The 15046-nt window shown below is 35.7% G+C and overlaps 1 protein-coding gene across 2 annotated transcripts; it reads right to left on the bottom strand.

Moving 5' to 3' along the window:
* Positions 1 to 1890: 1890 nt before the first annotated feature.
* LOC104903869 (hypothetical protein) lies at positions 1891 to 14072 on the bottom strand. Of its 2 annotated transcripts, none has more exons than XM_010691993.3 (10): positions 13753 to 14072; positions 11624 to 12581; positions 11217 to 11341; positions 10883 to 11067; positions 9048 to 9153; positions 8703 to 8957; positions 7755 to 7943; positions 4628 to 6895; positions 3888 to 4097; positions 1891 to 2229 (listed from the first exon to the last, which is right to left on the bottom strand). In XM_010691993.3, the coding sequence occupies exons 1-10, from the start codon at positions 13984 to 13986 to the stop codon at positions 2029 to 2031; spliced, it is 4731 nt and encodes a 1576-aa protein (XP_010690295.1). In that variant the 5' UTR covers positions 13987 to 14072; the 3' UTR covers positions 1891 to 2028. The 2 variants fall into 2 exon arrangements, with proteins under 2 accessions (XP_010690295.1, XP_048492898.1); XM_048636941.2 differs by having other exon boundaries at positions 11624 to 12550; positions 13753 to 13892.
* Positions 14073 to 15046: the final 974 nt, after the last annotated feature.

The following is a 15046-nucleotide window of genomic DNA, read 5'->3' as shown; positions in this document are numbered from 1 at the left end:
TCCTCCTCAATTTCCAGCATAGAAACCCCTAAAATTGCATCCATTGATTTTAAGTTCTTCGCCTGAGAATTCGCATCCACTGTACCTTGTTGTTTACTATCGATGTACTCACCTGAAGAACTGTCGTAAGATCGATCTACACAGAGAGGAATTATAGACATAGAAAGGCGCGAGGTTCAGTCAAGTCTACATCATCATTTTCATCTGATGAAAAGGAGAGATAATATGGATTCAACCAGATTGACACTTTGAATTACGTAGATGCTTTCATCATCAATTTCGAAATCAAATCGTGATCACAATTGCATATATCTTTTTGGGTAGAGATTGATACCATTTATTATTTCACCATTGAAAAATTTGAAGTTTTTCTTGTGTTTCGTTGATTTTTCTCTATATTTTGTTTTGTTTCAGTGGAAGTTTCTCTCTCCAATTTTTAGGGATTTATCTCTAAATGTTGATTTTGCTTGTGAAATGCAGCATGATGATGTTGTTTTGGTTGCTGGAGAAGAGCGATGGAAGCAGGAGCGGAGGAGAGAGAAAAACTATGGGGGAAGGGGGAGGTGGTGGAGTGGTGGATTTGATCTTTAGGGGAGAAGAGAGAAAGACAATAATTCTTTTTAGGAAGAGAAATAAAAAAAATTGTCCAAAAACACTTTTTTTTTATTATTTAATTAAACTTAACAACAAAAGTACCAGAAGTTTGGTTTGAGTACCCAAATTGAAACTTTTTAAAATTGAGTACCCAAACTGGAACAAAGGGCAAAGTTTAGTACCCAGTTGTAACCTTAACTCGAATGATTGAGGCAAAAGAAGTTTTAACAAAAATTTCTTATAGTACCATATTTGGTTGCTTTAGTATTTTATAATTGTAATAATTCAGATTTTTTTTAGGTGAACGTAGGCTAGCACAATAAATCTCATGAGATCTAGTACAATAAATTATTGGATAAAAATCAAGATTGACCTAATTGGTTAGAGATCCTCCTTTCACCCTATAACAAAGGTTTAATTCTTAACCTTGTAACGATATCCACAATTTTTTCCGCACTTGCAAAAATCTTCATTTTACCTATAAAATAAATAAATTAGATACTTAAAATTAATCTAATGAGATATTATTAAGTTTTCATAAAAGAACTTGTCATGTATCAGAACTTATCATGTATCACGACACGTTAGGTAGGGAAAAAACTTTATCTACCCAGTGAGTCAACAACCCACTACTAATAGAAATAAATAAATAGTAAAATCCAACTCATCAATTTTAATAATTTTTTAATGCTCTAGTTCTAGTGGGTTAACTACTCACCGGGTAGATGTAGCATTGTCCGTTAGGTAGCCACTAGAATAAAATAAAATTTATTAGATCCTTTAATCATAAAACAAAAAGTTGCAACTCAATCATAAGGGCCTCATCATGCTTAATGTCAAATCTTATGAGATCTAGTACAATAAATCATGCATAAATGCGAATACCAATATTCTAGGCCTACACATATAATAATAACATAATAGTACGACTTCCTATCTCCCATACGAGAGACCAATATTCAAATTTTGGTAGAAGCAAAAAAATTTAATGTTGTGGGGGTGGGAGGAAGGGGGAATTGAGGACTTATTAAGCCTCTAGGTGAATGACTTTACGAGGGCCGCCTATAAAAAATTCTTCTTACCGCGAAATTCCTAAAGCGAGCCCAGCATATACAATAATGGCATTACATAACCAAAACTGACTAGTATGACACTACAAAACAAAATCAAAGAAAGAACTCAAACAATTGGATGTATTGGGTTATATGTCAAGTGAGAAACTGAGAACCCTCCTCCAAATAGCCCGATTCATAAATTAACACCTGCCGGGCTGCCGATCTAGAAAAAAAGGCGGTATGTCGGGTTCGGGTATAACTTATATAGGCATATAGCTTCACAAATCACATCAGTTTTAACATATAGTCGTATTATAAACAGGGAGGAAACAAATAACACTCAAGTAAGCAAAATCTGTTTACATTTTACTAGTTCACTTCAAACTCTTGACTGCTTCTTTAAAATGGAAGATTTAAGTGTCTCCACTAGTGCCAAAAGCTGTGAATTTCCTTCACAACAATCTTTTAGCACCTGTAACCTTCCATCTATATCTCCCATCTGTAAAGAAGAAGATGAATTTTGCTCTGGTTTCTCCATGGTGCGACAACGGTGATACATGACCAAATCCAACATCATGGCCTACAATAAATTATTTGAAGATCAGCAAAGATTAAAAAAAACCTACTTTGGTTATCAACAAGAAAGCGGGGAGCAGAGACTTTATGCCATGAAGCAGTAATGAAGAATATGCTTACTTTTAAAATGCAATAAATAATCATAAAGATGATATGGTTCAGTATTGTGTACCAACCTTTTTTTGGGCAAACATTATTATTCATAAATTAAAGAAGACATATAGCACTCATACCAAAAGTGAGAGTAGGTAGATGACACTTGGCCACTTGCTATATATTCATAATAGTCGTATATGCGTGCGTCAACAACTTTATGTAGCGATATGTATGAATAAACATACTTTTTTAATCTTAAATTATTTTGGTAGTGATGTAAATTATTGAGGTTCTTTTATAGATGTTATTATCTTTTTAAATAGAAGGTGACCAATTTTTAACTGTTTTTAATAGTGTCACAAAAAAATTTGGTTGATGATTAAGTAATTTCTTTGTCAGCGGTTTTAGTATAGTTCTTTAACGATTGTAATTGTTAATAAACCATATTGTTTGAACTTTGTAAATACGAATTATTATGTTAGGATATACTAACTTTTTACTATTGAAGATTCTAATTAATTTCATAATTTGATTGTGTCAATCTATATTGTCAAGTTATTAATACTGATTGCATACTCCATTTTTGACTTATTTCATATGGCAAGTTGCATTGATTTTCATTTTTTTATTTTTTATAAAAAGAAAACATTATTTTAAATTAATAAAGGATATTTTAGTCATTTCAAAGGGAATATCCTACCTTCTCCCTTGGCATATACTCCCTCCGTTTCATTTTAATCTACACACTTTGACATTTTACACTATTCACGAATTTCACTTTGACCATTATTTGTGATTTATACGCGGATGAAAATATAGTCATGTGGGATGTTGTTAGATTCATCATAACATATATTTTATAAATATGTACTTTTTATAATTTTTACAAATACAAAACTAAAGATATATGTCCTCAAAATTTTACAAGTGTGTAGATTAAAATGAAACGGAGGGAGTACTCCCTTCATTTTCCAATAGTTGTTCAAGTATGACTTTTGGTTATTCATGTGCCCTACTTTGATAAAATGAAATTACTAACTTGCTTTTAGATAAATTGTTATTCGATTAGTCTCATATTCTCAAATTATATTATTTCTATTTTTTTCAGGAGAACATTTATAGTTTGTACAAATAGTTATTTATGTTCAAATATGTGTTATAGCAATAGTAAAAATCAAAATTGAAACAACTTCTAGAGAATGGAGATAATATATAGTTGGTTCAAAGTTTGCTTTCAGAGGATATTCTAAAGAAAAATATATACTTCCTTTTCTAGTCGCATCATTTTGACTTTTGACATTATCGATATAATAATGTTGATTGGATTTTTTTGACTTACATATAAAAACATAATATTAACAATGTTGGATATATCAATGTACATTTTCAAAATATTGATTGTATATTATTTCAACTAATAGATACTCACAAATAGTTATGGTCCGAATCATGCGTTGGCAAACGTGCAAGTGAAAATGTAGCAACTAAATATAGTAGAAGTGTATATTTGGACAAATGTAAAACGGAAGGAACAAAACCAAGGGAATGGCAGAAGATGAGAAGTACCTCATGTTGGTGTTTGCGTGAGAAGTCCCTTAGCAGTGATTTTACAAGTTTATTTCGCAACAGCAACTTCTCTCCAAAAGAAGTGTTGAAAATGAATGATGACAGATGATGTATAACAATAGTATATGTCATCGACTCCCGAGTTGCAGCTCTATCAAGGGAACCAGAAATCCAGGATTTCACATAAGCTCCCAACACATCTGCATCTTCCTGCATTTTTAACCAAAGCTGATGAGCATCTCATCTTCAAAATATCTCGTTATGCAATTTGTGATATATATAGGGATTGGCTTGATTAAGAAAATCACATTACCAGCGAATATGGTCGACGATTATATATTAGGAAGAATAGACCGAATTTCACGAGCAAAAATTACATGCATAAGTGCTGGCTTTGCTTACCAGCTCCTTTAGCCACCATATACCCAATTTCACCAAAAATCCAAGGAAAGTTTTTAAAGTACCTCAAAATATAATGCACATATTCCCTTTTTTTCCCATTATGCTATAGTAAAATATGAAGAATTGATGTTCATAAATATACACATTGAAAGTTGATACAAGCACAACAAGTTCCCTACACCCAATGTCTGTTCCCATGTCCCACATACCCAAGCACAGGTCAAGGGTGTCTTTCTTCTTAGGGAAGAAAGATAAGAAAGCATATCACAGCCCATATTGTTGAAAGGTTTGAAAGAATAACTAGCAACAAAAAGGTCACAAGAATTAACTAGTAGTACCTCAATGGGTTCCAGGTATCCTTCAGCCTGAGATGAACAATTGACCAAAGGTGGCAGGAGTTCAAGAACATGGGCATTGGACAGAGCATTCCAAGTGACAAGTCTTACTGAAGCATCAACCAGTCGATGAAGATATATTGCAATTTGTCGTCCATAAATCACGTCACCATATGATATTGCCGCAAAATGCTCCACAAGAGTTTCAATAAATGTGGGATAGCTCTCATGAATCTCAGACTGAAATCTCAGACAACTAGCCCTGAACAAGCCAGTGTCTGACGAAGTTTCGGTCTCAGTAGCAATAGCTTTTGTGCTACTGAGCCATAATTCATCCAGATGCTGACTGTAGAGGCTTTGTAATGCTCCATACATAGACCTGCTCTTTCCTTCAAGTACATCCATTCCTACAAGTAAAGGTACAGACAATGCATGCAGTTTCCAGGTTAAGGGTATGCTCCGAATAGGGGAATTGTCTTTCTCTGAAAGCTTGCAGGACATTGCTTCAATACCCAACAGGAAAAAAAGCCCAGCTTTAGCAACTTCATGGAATCTCATCGGATCCTGAGCAGGGGTATCGCTAGACTTAATGTCACCAACTGTTGCTATAGGACTTAGCAACCAGTGACTAGGAAGAGGCAGCCGTTGTCGAGCCCATTCAAACATTAACGTGTTGCCATTTTCCCCGGTCATAAGTGATGTTTCCATATTTTCTGGAATGGTATCAAGAAATCTGCCACTCGGTTTAACCGTGTTAGTTCCACGGTTGTAGCCTTCATCCTTTTCAGGTTTCTTCTTTTTTTTCACAGACAGCCACCTATTTCTAAAGTGAGAAGCCAGAATCTCGCCAAGTTGAATGAAGTCACAGTCTTTATAGTCCAACTTAAATGGTCCTATTCCATTATAAGAGTGAAGAAAGTGGAAAATACATTGATCTAGATATTTGAGAACAGGGACATTCAGCAAGATATCTAACACATTCTTGACGATCAGTTCATCCCCTGGTCCTGCAACTGTACTCAGTGCTAGGGCAGAATTGACACTCTGTGCCATAAAATCATGCCCATCCACCTCAGGAAGATTTCCAGAAGACAATGAATGAAAAGATTTAAGCAAATCAATAAGCAATCTTGCATCTGCTTGAGCCAACACAATAGTTAAGGACCAAAAGCCACCACCAAAAGTTCCCCATCCCACTCCAACCCCAGGAGCAGGACCTCCCCTGCCAAATGCCTCAATGCGGTGCATGAATTGCCACTCTGAACCAACTAACTTCACAAAGTCACTAAGAACTTTTCTCCACTCAATCAGTGAACATTCAAATATGTCACCATGAAGTATCTTACTGTCTCTAATCAAATCATATTCATGAAAATACTTATGTTCAACACTCTCTCCAGTTAGCTGAATCACCTGATCAGTAGAAACTATTACCTGGAGTAAAACACGAACGCAGCACACAGAAGCTATTGACATTTCAGAATCTGATTGATGTCTAAACTGACACAACTTCTCAACAAAAGAGCCATCCTTGTTTTCATCAGAAAAATTTAGAATATCATTTTTAATGATGATAAGTAAAAGCTTAGCTACAAAGTCTGGCAACTTCCGTTTTTTTTCACTGCCTTCCAGCTCATGTGCATCTCCAGGAGTCGCTTTTACTAGAACAGTATTAAGCATGTGCATAACAGCCGACAGTATCCATAAAAAGGAAGAAATATGAGTATGGTTCACAAACTTGTCATCAACTCCATTCTGCTGGTACAAGAACTTTGACAATGTTGAATCAGCCTTCATCTCTAGCCACTTCAAAGCCATATCAACCATCGGACCAACGTCACTCCAGCACCAAGTTTCTAGGTTATCGCCACAATTTCCCTGAAACTCTTGATTTTTATCTTCTGTGGAATGTAGATCTGGGAGCCTTCTAGCTAGTGTTTCCAAAACAAGGTACACTTCCATACTGATGGAAGCAAAATCATGAAAAACATTTGTCTCTATGAGTTTGTCAAAAGTAGGAGGATTCAGCCACAGGCACAATGCAGGGAAGAAACCGGTGAAAGAGGAAATGCAGTGGCCACGCATGACACAGACCTTCCAAAAACGTAATTGCTCCACCATCAACTCTGAAGCTAGCTTACACTTCTCTTTCCCATATCTTATCCACTCGTCAATAGAATACATCACTCGATACAGTTGCCACGTCATAGTTTGGAAGAACCCCTTCTGAATAAGCTCTATACACGTGCTCTTGCTTGATTGAGCTAAAACCTTTACCAGAAAGCAAATAGTAGGGGAGAGGGCAAAATGACAAGTCAATAACCTTTATATTCTTTAAATGAATTTCCCTGTACATATGTATGTATATATATATGTGTATATATATATATGTATATATATGTGTATATATATGTGTATATATATATACATATATACACACATATGTGTATATGTGTGTGTGTGTGTATATATTTCCTCCGTTCAAAAATAAATGAAACACTTACCATTTTTAGGCCGTTTCAAACTAAATAAAATGTTACTATATTTAGTACTTACTTCACTCTATCTCTCTCTTCTTCACATGGGTCTCTCTTTTTATTTCTATTTATCTCTCTCTTCTCCTAAACCCCCAAGCCAAGGCCCTACGTTTCATTTAAAACTGAACGAAGGAAGTATATATAGATACACATACATAATATAATTTGGCATATGCTTAAATCAGTACATGTAGAGTTAGACGGACAAATTATAGATAGACATATAAGAGTGAGAGATGTTATTCCTAGCCTAAGTACAACAATGTAATGGAAAAGAAGTAAAGACAAATCATTTGGTACATACTTCAATCAGTACATGTAGAGTTTCACGCCTCTAACACACAACTTTGACTATTGATATCTTCAAATATTTATAAGTAAAAGTTATATGAAGTATATCGTGACAAATGTAACAAGATCACACATGACTATGTTCAGCCTTAATGAAAAAATGGTCAAAAGGGGGGTGAGTGTGAATAGTATATACGTCCAAATGCAGTTACAATTAAAGATCAAATGAAGTATTCAATTTCCTTTTGCCACCCTAGCACACACCCAGAAAGAAACCAAAATATAAGAGAACTAATGCTTACTCTTAAAAGTGTCACAGATTTTATTTTAGAAGCCTGAAGTTCCGGTGCATCTTTCATAGTAAACTTGTTGACAATTGTCGGAACAAGCCTATCACACTTCCAGATTGCACTTGCACATGTTGGGGAATGCCTAGCAACTGCAACAAGTATTGATAATATGCACTCCTCCAGAGCTACTGCTGGTTCAGTCTGTAAACACAATCGAAACAGTTACATTCACAGCAGAAAAAATTTAATAACACAAGGGGCATAAATTATAGTACATTACCGCGGAATATATATTAGATACAGGACAAGCATAACCTCACTGGAAGGAGACTCAAAAGCAGTAAATTTCTCAATTGAGGGGGTAGCATAGTAAACATTGACCAGCTTGATTTAAAAATACTGAAAATGTGCTCTCCTATTTCAATTTACCATATTGACTTTTGGTCTCTGAAATCAATCTTTGACCATTTATATCTTTCATTATCTAATACATAAATAAATTAATTACAAGAGGCTACTTCTAAATAAAATCCAGCGCAAGTTTTAGATCACCATAAGTTTTTGAGTCAAAACTTTGACAGTTAACATTTCATTGGAAATGGTGACTTCAGGACAGCTGGACAGGGGTATATATTTATATCAGCTAACTTCTTGAACAAATGAAAGCAAATTTTACAAAAATGATCTAATATGTCAGGAAACCCTATATCTGTGGCTTAGGTGCCAACAATTAGATAATACTCATAGTTGAATATACTTTTTGGATAAGTAATAACTAATAACTGACCATATCTTTCCCTTCTTGCTAGATTTTAGAAGAATGTCAAATCCAGTAAGACAGCTTAACAATGTATGCAAACAGCGACAAAAGCATAAACTCCCATAGGTGAACGCAAAAATTCAATTTCTTTCCCCACCTTTTTCCATAATATAGAGGAAGTCTCAAGCATTTAGCCTTACCTCTAAAAGGTAACAAAGCCTAATTAGGAAACCCATCCTAACCAGACCTGCAGCCACATCTTGCACGGCAACAACACTGTCATCCTGAATAGTTCGTTCTCCTTCATTCTTTTCATTTATAATTTCCTCCTCAGAAAGAAGAATATTGGAGGGTTTAATATTGTATTTCCAAAAACCGCCACTAAGAAAACCATGTCTGACGTCAGGTCTACTTCGGAAGACTGGAGCAGTATATTGATCCTTCATTGTCATTTTCTGAAGCAAACAGCAAATTTCAAGGGAGATTATCACAAACAGATACATGTGTAAAAGAAAAGGAACTAATAATAAGGGGAAAGATTATACCTCTAGCAAATTAAAGAATTTCTCATTCACATCACAGGCTAGGATGCATTGGATTAATTTGGCAGAAGCTAAAACAACAGAGGAATGATTGTCATCAAGTGCCAACCTACAATAGTTATCAGAGAGAAGAATTACACACCAAATCTCATATTACAAGCTCTTCACAAGGAAAATGAAAACGGAGTATCATAGGTTAATTTTCGAAGTCAACTTCACCACAGTAAATGAAAGCAAGAAAGACAGTTCAATAGTTCTTTAATGGACAAGACAGATTTTAAAATGAATAGAAGTTTTCACTCTTGGAGAATATAAATACTAGCTTGTACCTTTGAAATACCAGACACAAAAGGTTATCCTATGGGATGTGCCATTGGTTGAAATATCAGACACAGTAGTCAATCCTATAGGATTTGCCATTGGCTGAAATATCAGACACAATAGAGATCGCAATAACAGTAGGTGGAACCAATTTAACACGAAATGGGGATGGTTTACGGCTATCACGGTGGGGATCAGCTTACAATACTTTACGCAGCAGTCGAATTTTGAAGATGTGGTGGGATGTACACATAAAAAGCTCTAATCAAAGTGTTACGCTTTCTGATACAAGTAGAAACTTGTGCTCCTGCTTCTGTAGTTAGATGGGACCTTTTACAACCTCCCTCCCGGTGTCCCCATCATTAACATAATTTGATAAGAAATCCAGTTCAGATTTCAGCTTTGTGTTTTGGATATAGTAATATTATGAGAATCGAGAGGGAAGAAAGAATTGGTTTTCGACTCACTCTCTCTCCCCCCCCCCCTCTCTTTCTCTTTCTCTCTGTGTGTCTTGTATGTATGTAACTCACCTACAAAACAACATATGAGTATGGGAGATTCTAATCTTAGGTAAGTTGATTGGACTACAAATTACAATGCCAGAATCCCCCCCCCCCCAAGAAACAAACTGAAACAAAGAAAACCAAGGCCAACCCCACCACACCCACCCACCCAAAGAACGAAAATAAGAAAGGGAACAAGATTCCAGGTTTGTATTTGAAATTTAGTAACATACGAGAATTGAGAGGGAAGAAAGCGTGTTGAACTGTGTTTGTGTGTGTGTGTGTAACTCATTACTCACCTACAAAGCAATATAGAAAATTCTAATCTTAGGTGTCGATTACAGGTTACAGTGACCCCCTCCCTCAAAAACAAACTGAAACAAAAAGACCAAAGCCAACCCGATCACTACCACACACGCCACCCCAAGGCCCAAAGAACGGATATAAAACAAGGAAGAAGAAACTAGATCGCATTATCTTCTGAGCTTTATAGGGGTAAACCAAAGTTAGTAATTCTCACTGGTATAGCACAATTGTTGTACTGGCATTACACTAGTGTTTCCATCCAGGCGTCTGTAAATGAAATCAATGGCTTGATGCTTTTAAGATGATTTCAAGTTCTCATCATAGCCTGTTTGGCTAACCCAATTCTCTAGCTTGCACTTGGCCTATAAGACATGCGCCAGTTTATATCTTCCAAAGTGTTGGACTCATTAAAAATACTCAATATTGACACATCAAGCTTTTCAATGTGCTCCCGTAATTTTCAAGGGTCAAACTAATCCAAGTATCAACATCCATTATGGTGTAGGATACATCTTCAACGCAGATGAGCAAGGCAAACTGGAGAGTCTGACTTGCATAAAAATAGAAAATACCATCATTTGACCTTCGTATAAGTATGAAGTTCCATGAAAGTTGCCACAATATAAATTCATTAATTACAATTTAGCAACTTAACAGAATTCTAAAAAACTAATCACCAAGGAAATACAAAACAATATCAGGATTTACCTCAGAGATAACACCAACTCAGGCTCTGGACCCAATGCATAAGCCCAAATGGCCTCCCAATCAACAAGGTTCTTTTCATTACTCAAGTTTGTACAATTATCAAATTGACTTTCACAAATGTTGTGCAAAGCCTTACTAAGTATAGTTTCAAGAAGGTGCAATGCAACAGCTCGTTGTCCAGGAACCTAAATGCATACGACAGATAAGTTTGGTTCAACATGAAAAATATAGTCATAAGCATTTAAGAAATGACAGAAACTGAATAGACTTTTTCTTTCCATCTATGTCAGCATAACTGGTTTCTATGGAAACTGCAATGTCTGATGCCACTTACAACACTCCTTGTAAGAGCTAGAGCCTCTTTAATTGTATACCCAGCAGCACCAGGGTCCCCTTCTGTTCTCAAGAAGTCACGCTCAGAAACGTTGTCAGCAGTATATGACGGATCCAAGGAACTCCCTACAAGAGGAAGATAAATCAATATTCGAGAACGGCATAACGCGGCTAGTGGCGAAACATGTACAGAAAGTCCTGCCAAATGTACCTAGACAACGTAGAACTTTTCCAATAAGTAACAAAATCTAACATAGATTACCCAAATTCAAAAATCAAGACAATGAAATGGGGGTGTAAAAGTAAACAAAAACCACAAAACGCAAAAAACAAAATTGCAAGAAGTTTATACGTAGAACATACACCTAGAAGCGAGCATATGAGTCCCACATGCCAAGAGATGATTACCTTCAATAACATTTCCATCAAATGAAAATCTAAGAGTCCTGATAGCCTCGACCCGTTTACTCCAAATATCCCATAAGCTGCTGCCTTTTGACAGCAAATTCTGTCCACCTTCATGTGACCCTGTCTCTGTGTTCAGCTTACTTAGATTAACCTCCTTAGGAGATACAACAGTTTCTAGAACTGGAGACTCCTTTTCACCTTCAGTTAAACGTTTGCCAGCACCCAAAGCATGTACACCATCATCTGAACTACAGCTTGAGCTCTGCTTCTCTGACTTTTGTAGCCCCCGTCTCTTCAACATTTTAAGCATTTCAGGACTAATCCTGTTCTGTATATCTGTCAGTGCTTCTCCAATCTCCTCTGTTGACATTCTTTCTAATAGGGCTCGGTTCTCAGTGTCAATCTGACTCTCAAGACTCGTGCTTCCTTGCTCGTTACTTATGCTGTTGGGTTCAGATGTTGCTGAATGGTGCTTATTCCTTAGACCTAGCATGTCAACAGATGAGATTTTTGCTGTTGGCATATCTGCATCATCACATGAAGACCTCTCCCAATGAGCCTCATCCTGAAGATTACTGCTGTTTAGACCATTAACAGCCACCTCAGGAGTCCCCTGTAAAGGCAATGATTCATTGCTTCCATTTATAACCAATGATGGTTTGCTAACCACGCGTTCTTCACTATAAATCATCTTAGAATCTCCCTTCATCTTTTGTTTTCCTGCACCCTCTTCTACACCGCGATTCTTATCCTTCTCTTGGATATTTGAAACATCCTTACTTTGAACATACTCTCTCCATTTACTCAAATCCAGTCCCTTCTTCTTTTTCTTTATTATTGGCTCGGCAAAATCTGCTATTGGGTCATAACATGTAGGATCATCATCTTCATCATATACATCATCATCATCAACCCCACCACCGGCAGCTGCAAAGTGGCTCACATTTGGAGCCCAATGCTGTTAAAAAGTCAGTTTCGTCATCTTAAAGATTGGCAATTTGCATGTCACACTTCAATCATGAACAGTCATGATGATATGTGTTGTTGCGTGTTGCATTTTCGTGAACTACACGCATATTTATTGTGTGTCAGTGTTTAACTGTGTGTGCATACACAGAAAAAACAAAGCATTATAGATAGTGCACCAAGTCAGAACAGTTGTGCCATGGCATTCATAAGCCAGAACAAGGTATCTTCAAAAAATCAGGCAAAAAGGGAATAAGGTATTGGAGATGACGCAACTCACTAAGTCAAAAAAGTGAGAAATTCAGTTATAACAGTCACAGCTCTCACTAATCCAAATATCTAATTGATTAATGAATCACTTAATGCATGACATCCTTCCACAATGTGCGACAAATCCAAATACACTGTAACCTATCAGTTTGGCCTTCACTCAGACTAGAATCCACCCATGCTTCGTTCGTTATGTTTTCTAAGGCGAAAACTTCTGCACAGGGGCAAGTCAATTTTGTGCTATAATGTTCAGTATTTCGAACACAACAATTTTAAAGAAGCAAATGAACTGAGCTATTAAGGCGAGCGTTAATATGTTCGAAGTAGCATGATACCTCCCTACCTCCACAATGACCATTCCAACCAATGCCCAGACAAAACACAAAATTAAACATTATTTCGATCATCTTTACTAGTTTCTAATTTCTTCACAACAATGCATCAAGCCTAGTTGGAATGTCATTTACAAATATAAGCCTAAGACATTACATACCCCTTTACCTCCAATGTAAGAACATCTAATTTTTCTACTTTAAACAAAATTGTAGCATTACCCTAAGTTAACCATAAGAAACCACAGCAAAAGTTCACTACAATCCACTACCCTAAATAAATAATAACTATTTCTCAAATATGGAAACTATAATACTCAAAATCATTCAACAGAAACCCAGGTTCCTCCATCTTACATTGTTTTTATTGTTGTACTAATTACACACACCATCATAAGAAAACAAAAAAAATATCTTCAATCACACAAACCAAAAAAAATTATCAAAAGGGTATTGTTATATTTCACTTCTTTCTCAACCCATTATTAATAAAAAATAAAATATAAAAGTTGGGAATTTTAATAGAAGTGCAGAAAAAAGTAAGAAAAAAGAAGAACATACAGGGCCGTGAGAACGGTGTCGGGCAACGGGAAAAGGGAGGAGAGAAGGAAGAGGAGATGAAGAAGGGGGAGTTGAGAAGTTATTATCAATAATGCCCTTTTCTAGAATTCCTCCAATTAGATTATTTGCTTCAATTTCTGATAAATTAACTGCGTTTGCTCCGAAAACTCTCTCTTTTGGTAGCTTTTTTGGCACTGTCGGAGGTTTTCTGCCATTGTTGCTCTGCTTCTCCATCACTTACTAAGAGCAACGACTGTTTTTGCTGGTTTTGGAGGGGGAGGGGTTAAGGAAGTCGAAGTTGTAGTCGACTCTTTGTTAATGTTGGGGAAATTAGGGAGAGTTTAGTCTAATTTATACTTGCTTTTTATGCAAGCAATGCGTGCGGTGATATTTTAGACATATTTATCACTCAGTAGTAAAACAAACCAAAAATAAAAGTTTGCCATTTTGTGAGTAACAAAGATAAAAAAAAATACTTATATGATCTACCCATCATCATACGTATACCTCTTGAAGCGTAAGCAATTAAGGACCCGTTTTTTGGGAGTGAGATAATTTGAATCGAACTGCAATGCAGAGAGTAGTTGAACTGAAATTAACTGAAAATAAGTCCAAAAAAAATAATATTTTACATTAAAATCTTAATCAACCATCCTAAACTCACTCATACCTATATCTCTCACCTAGTCCGAAAATCCTCATTTTCAATCACATAACATCATGTTTTTCTCTCTTTTTTCATAATGTTTCTCTGATCGTAGTTTTGTACTACTTCTACCTTTCAAAAATTGCATTTTCCCCTCAAATTTCTTTACCAAAACAATACAATAATACTCTACAATGTCTTGTAGGTATCCATTTTGTTATGTTTTTGTTGGTTTTTCATTTCAAGGTTTTCTTTATTTATGGAATCTTTAATTTAATGGTTAGATTTTCGAATTTTTTGGGGTTTATGAGTTTCGAAATGAACAAACTCTTTCAGTCTTTTTGGGGTCTTGAGCTATTCTGTTTTCTTTTTTAGGTTATTTTTTCATCGTTGGGTTTATGAGTTAGTTTGTAGAATATTTCTATTAAATGATTGTTTGTTTAAGTTTTGTGTGGCAATGGCAATTTTCCACTATGAAAGAAGAGATATCATGGTTGAAAATTCATAGAAGCTTGATATTTAAAATGCTTGTGTAATCAAGAAAACTTAATAAAGTAGAAGGTAATCGTCGAACTCTTAATCTATGATTAACATGTATTTATTTTATATTTGCTAGGTAATCTTTGCAAAAAAAAAATTTGTTTGTTT

The sequence above is a fragment of the Beta vulgaris genome, chromosome 9 (assembly GCF_026745355.1).
Source record: "Beta vulgaris subsp. vulgaris cultivar EL10 chromosome 9, EL10.2, whole genome shotgun sequence".
Taxonomy (NCBI): Eukaryota; Viridiplantae; Streptophyta; class Magnoliopsida; order Caryophyllales; family Amaranthaceae; genus Beta; species Beta vulgaris.
Note: the sequence above shows the minus strand (reverse complement) of the source record. Positions and strands in the feature narration are given on the sequence as shown.

What these genes read in the sequence shown, in the direction of transcription:
- LOC104903869 (XM_010691993.3), bottom strand. Translation starts at nt 13,986, where the DNA reads ATGGAGAAGCAGAGCAACAATGGCAGAAAACCTCCGACAGTGCCAAAA. An exon ending in GACACCGTTCTCACGGCCCT is followed by an intron (nt 12,582 to 13,752) that starts GTATGTTCTTCT and finishes ACTTTTTAACAG; the next exon opens with CATTGGGCTCCAAATGTGAG. An exon ending in TGATGGAAATGTTATTGAAG is followed by an intron (nt 11,342 to 11,623) that starts GTAATCATCTCT and finishes TTCCTCTTGTAG; the next exon opens with GGAGTTCCTTGGATCCGTCA.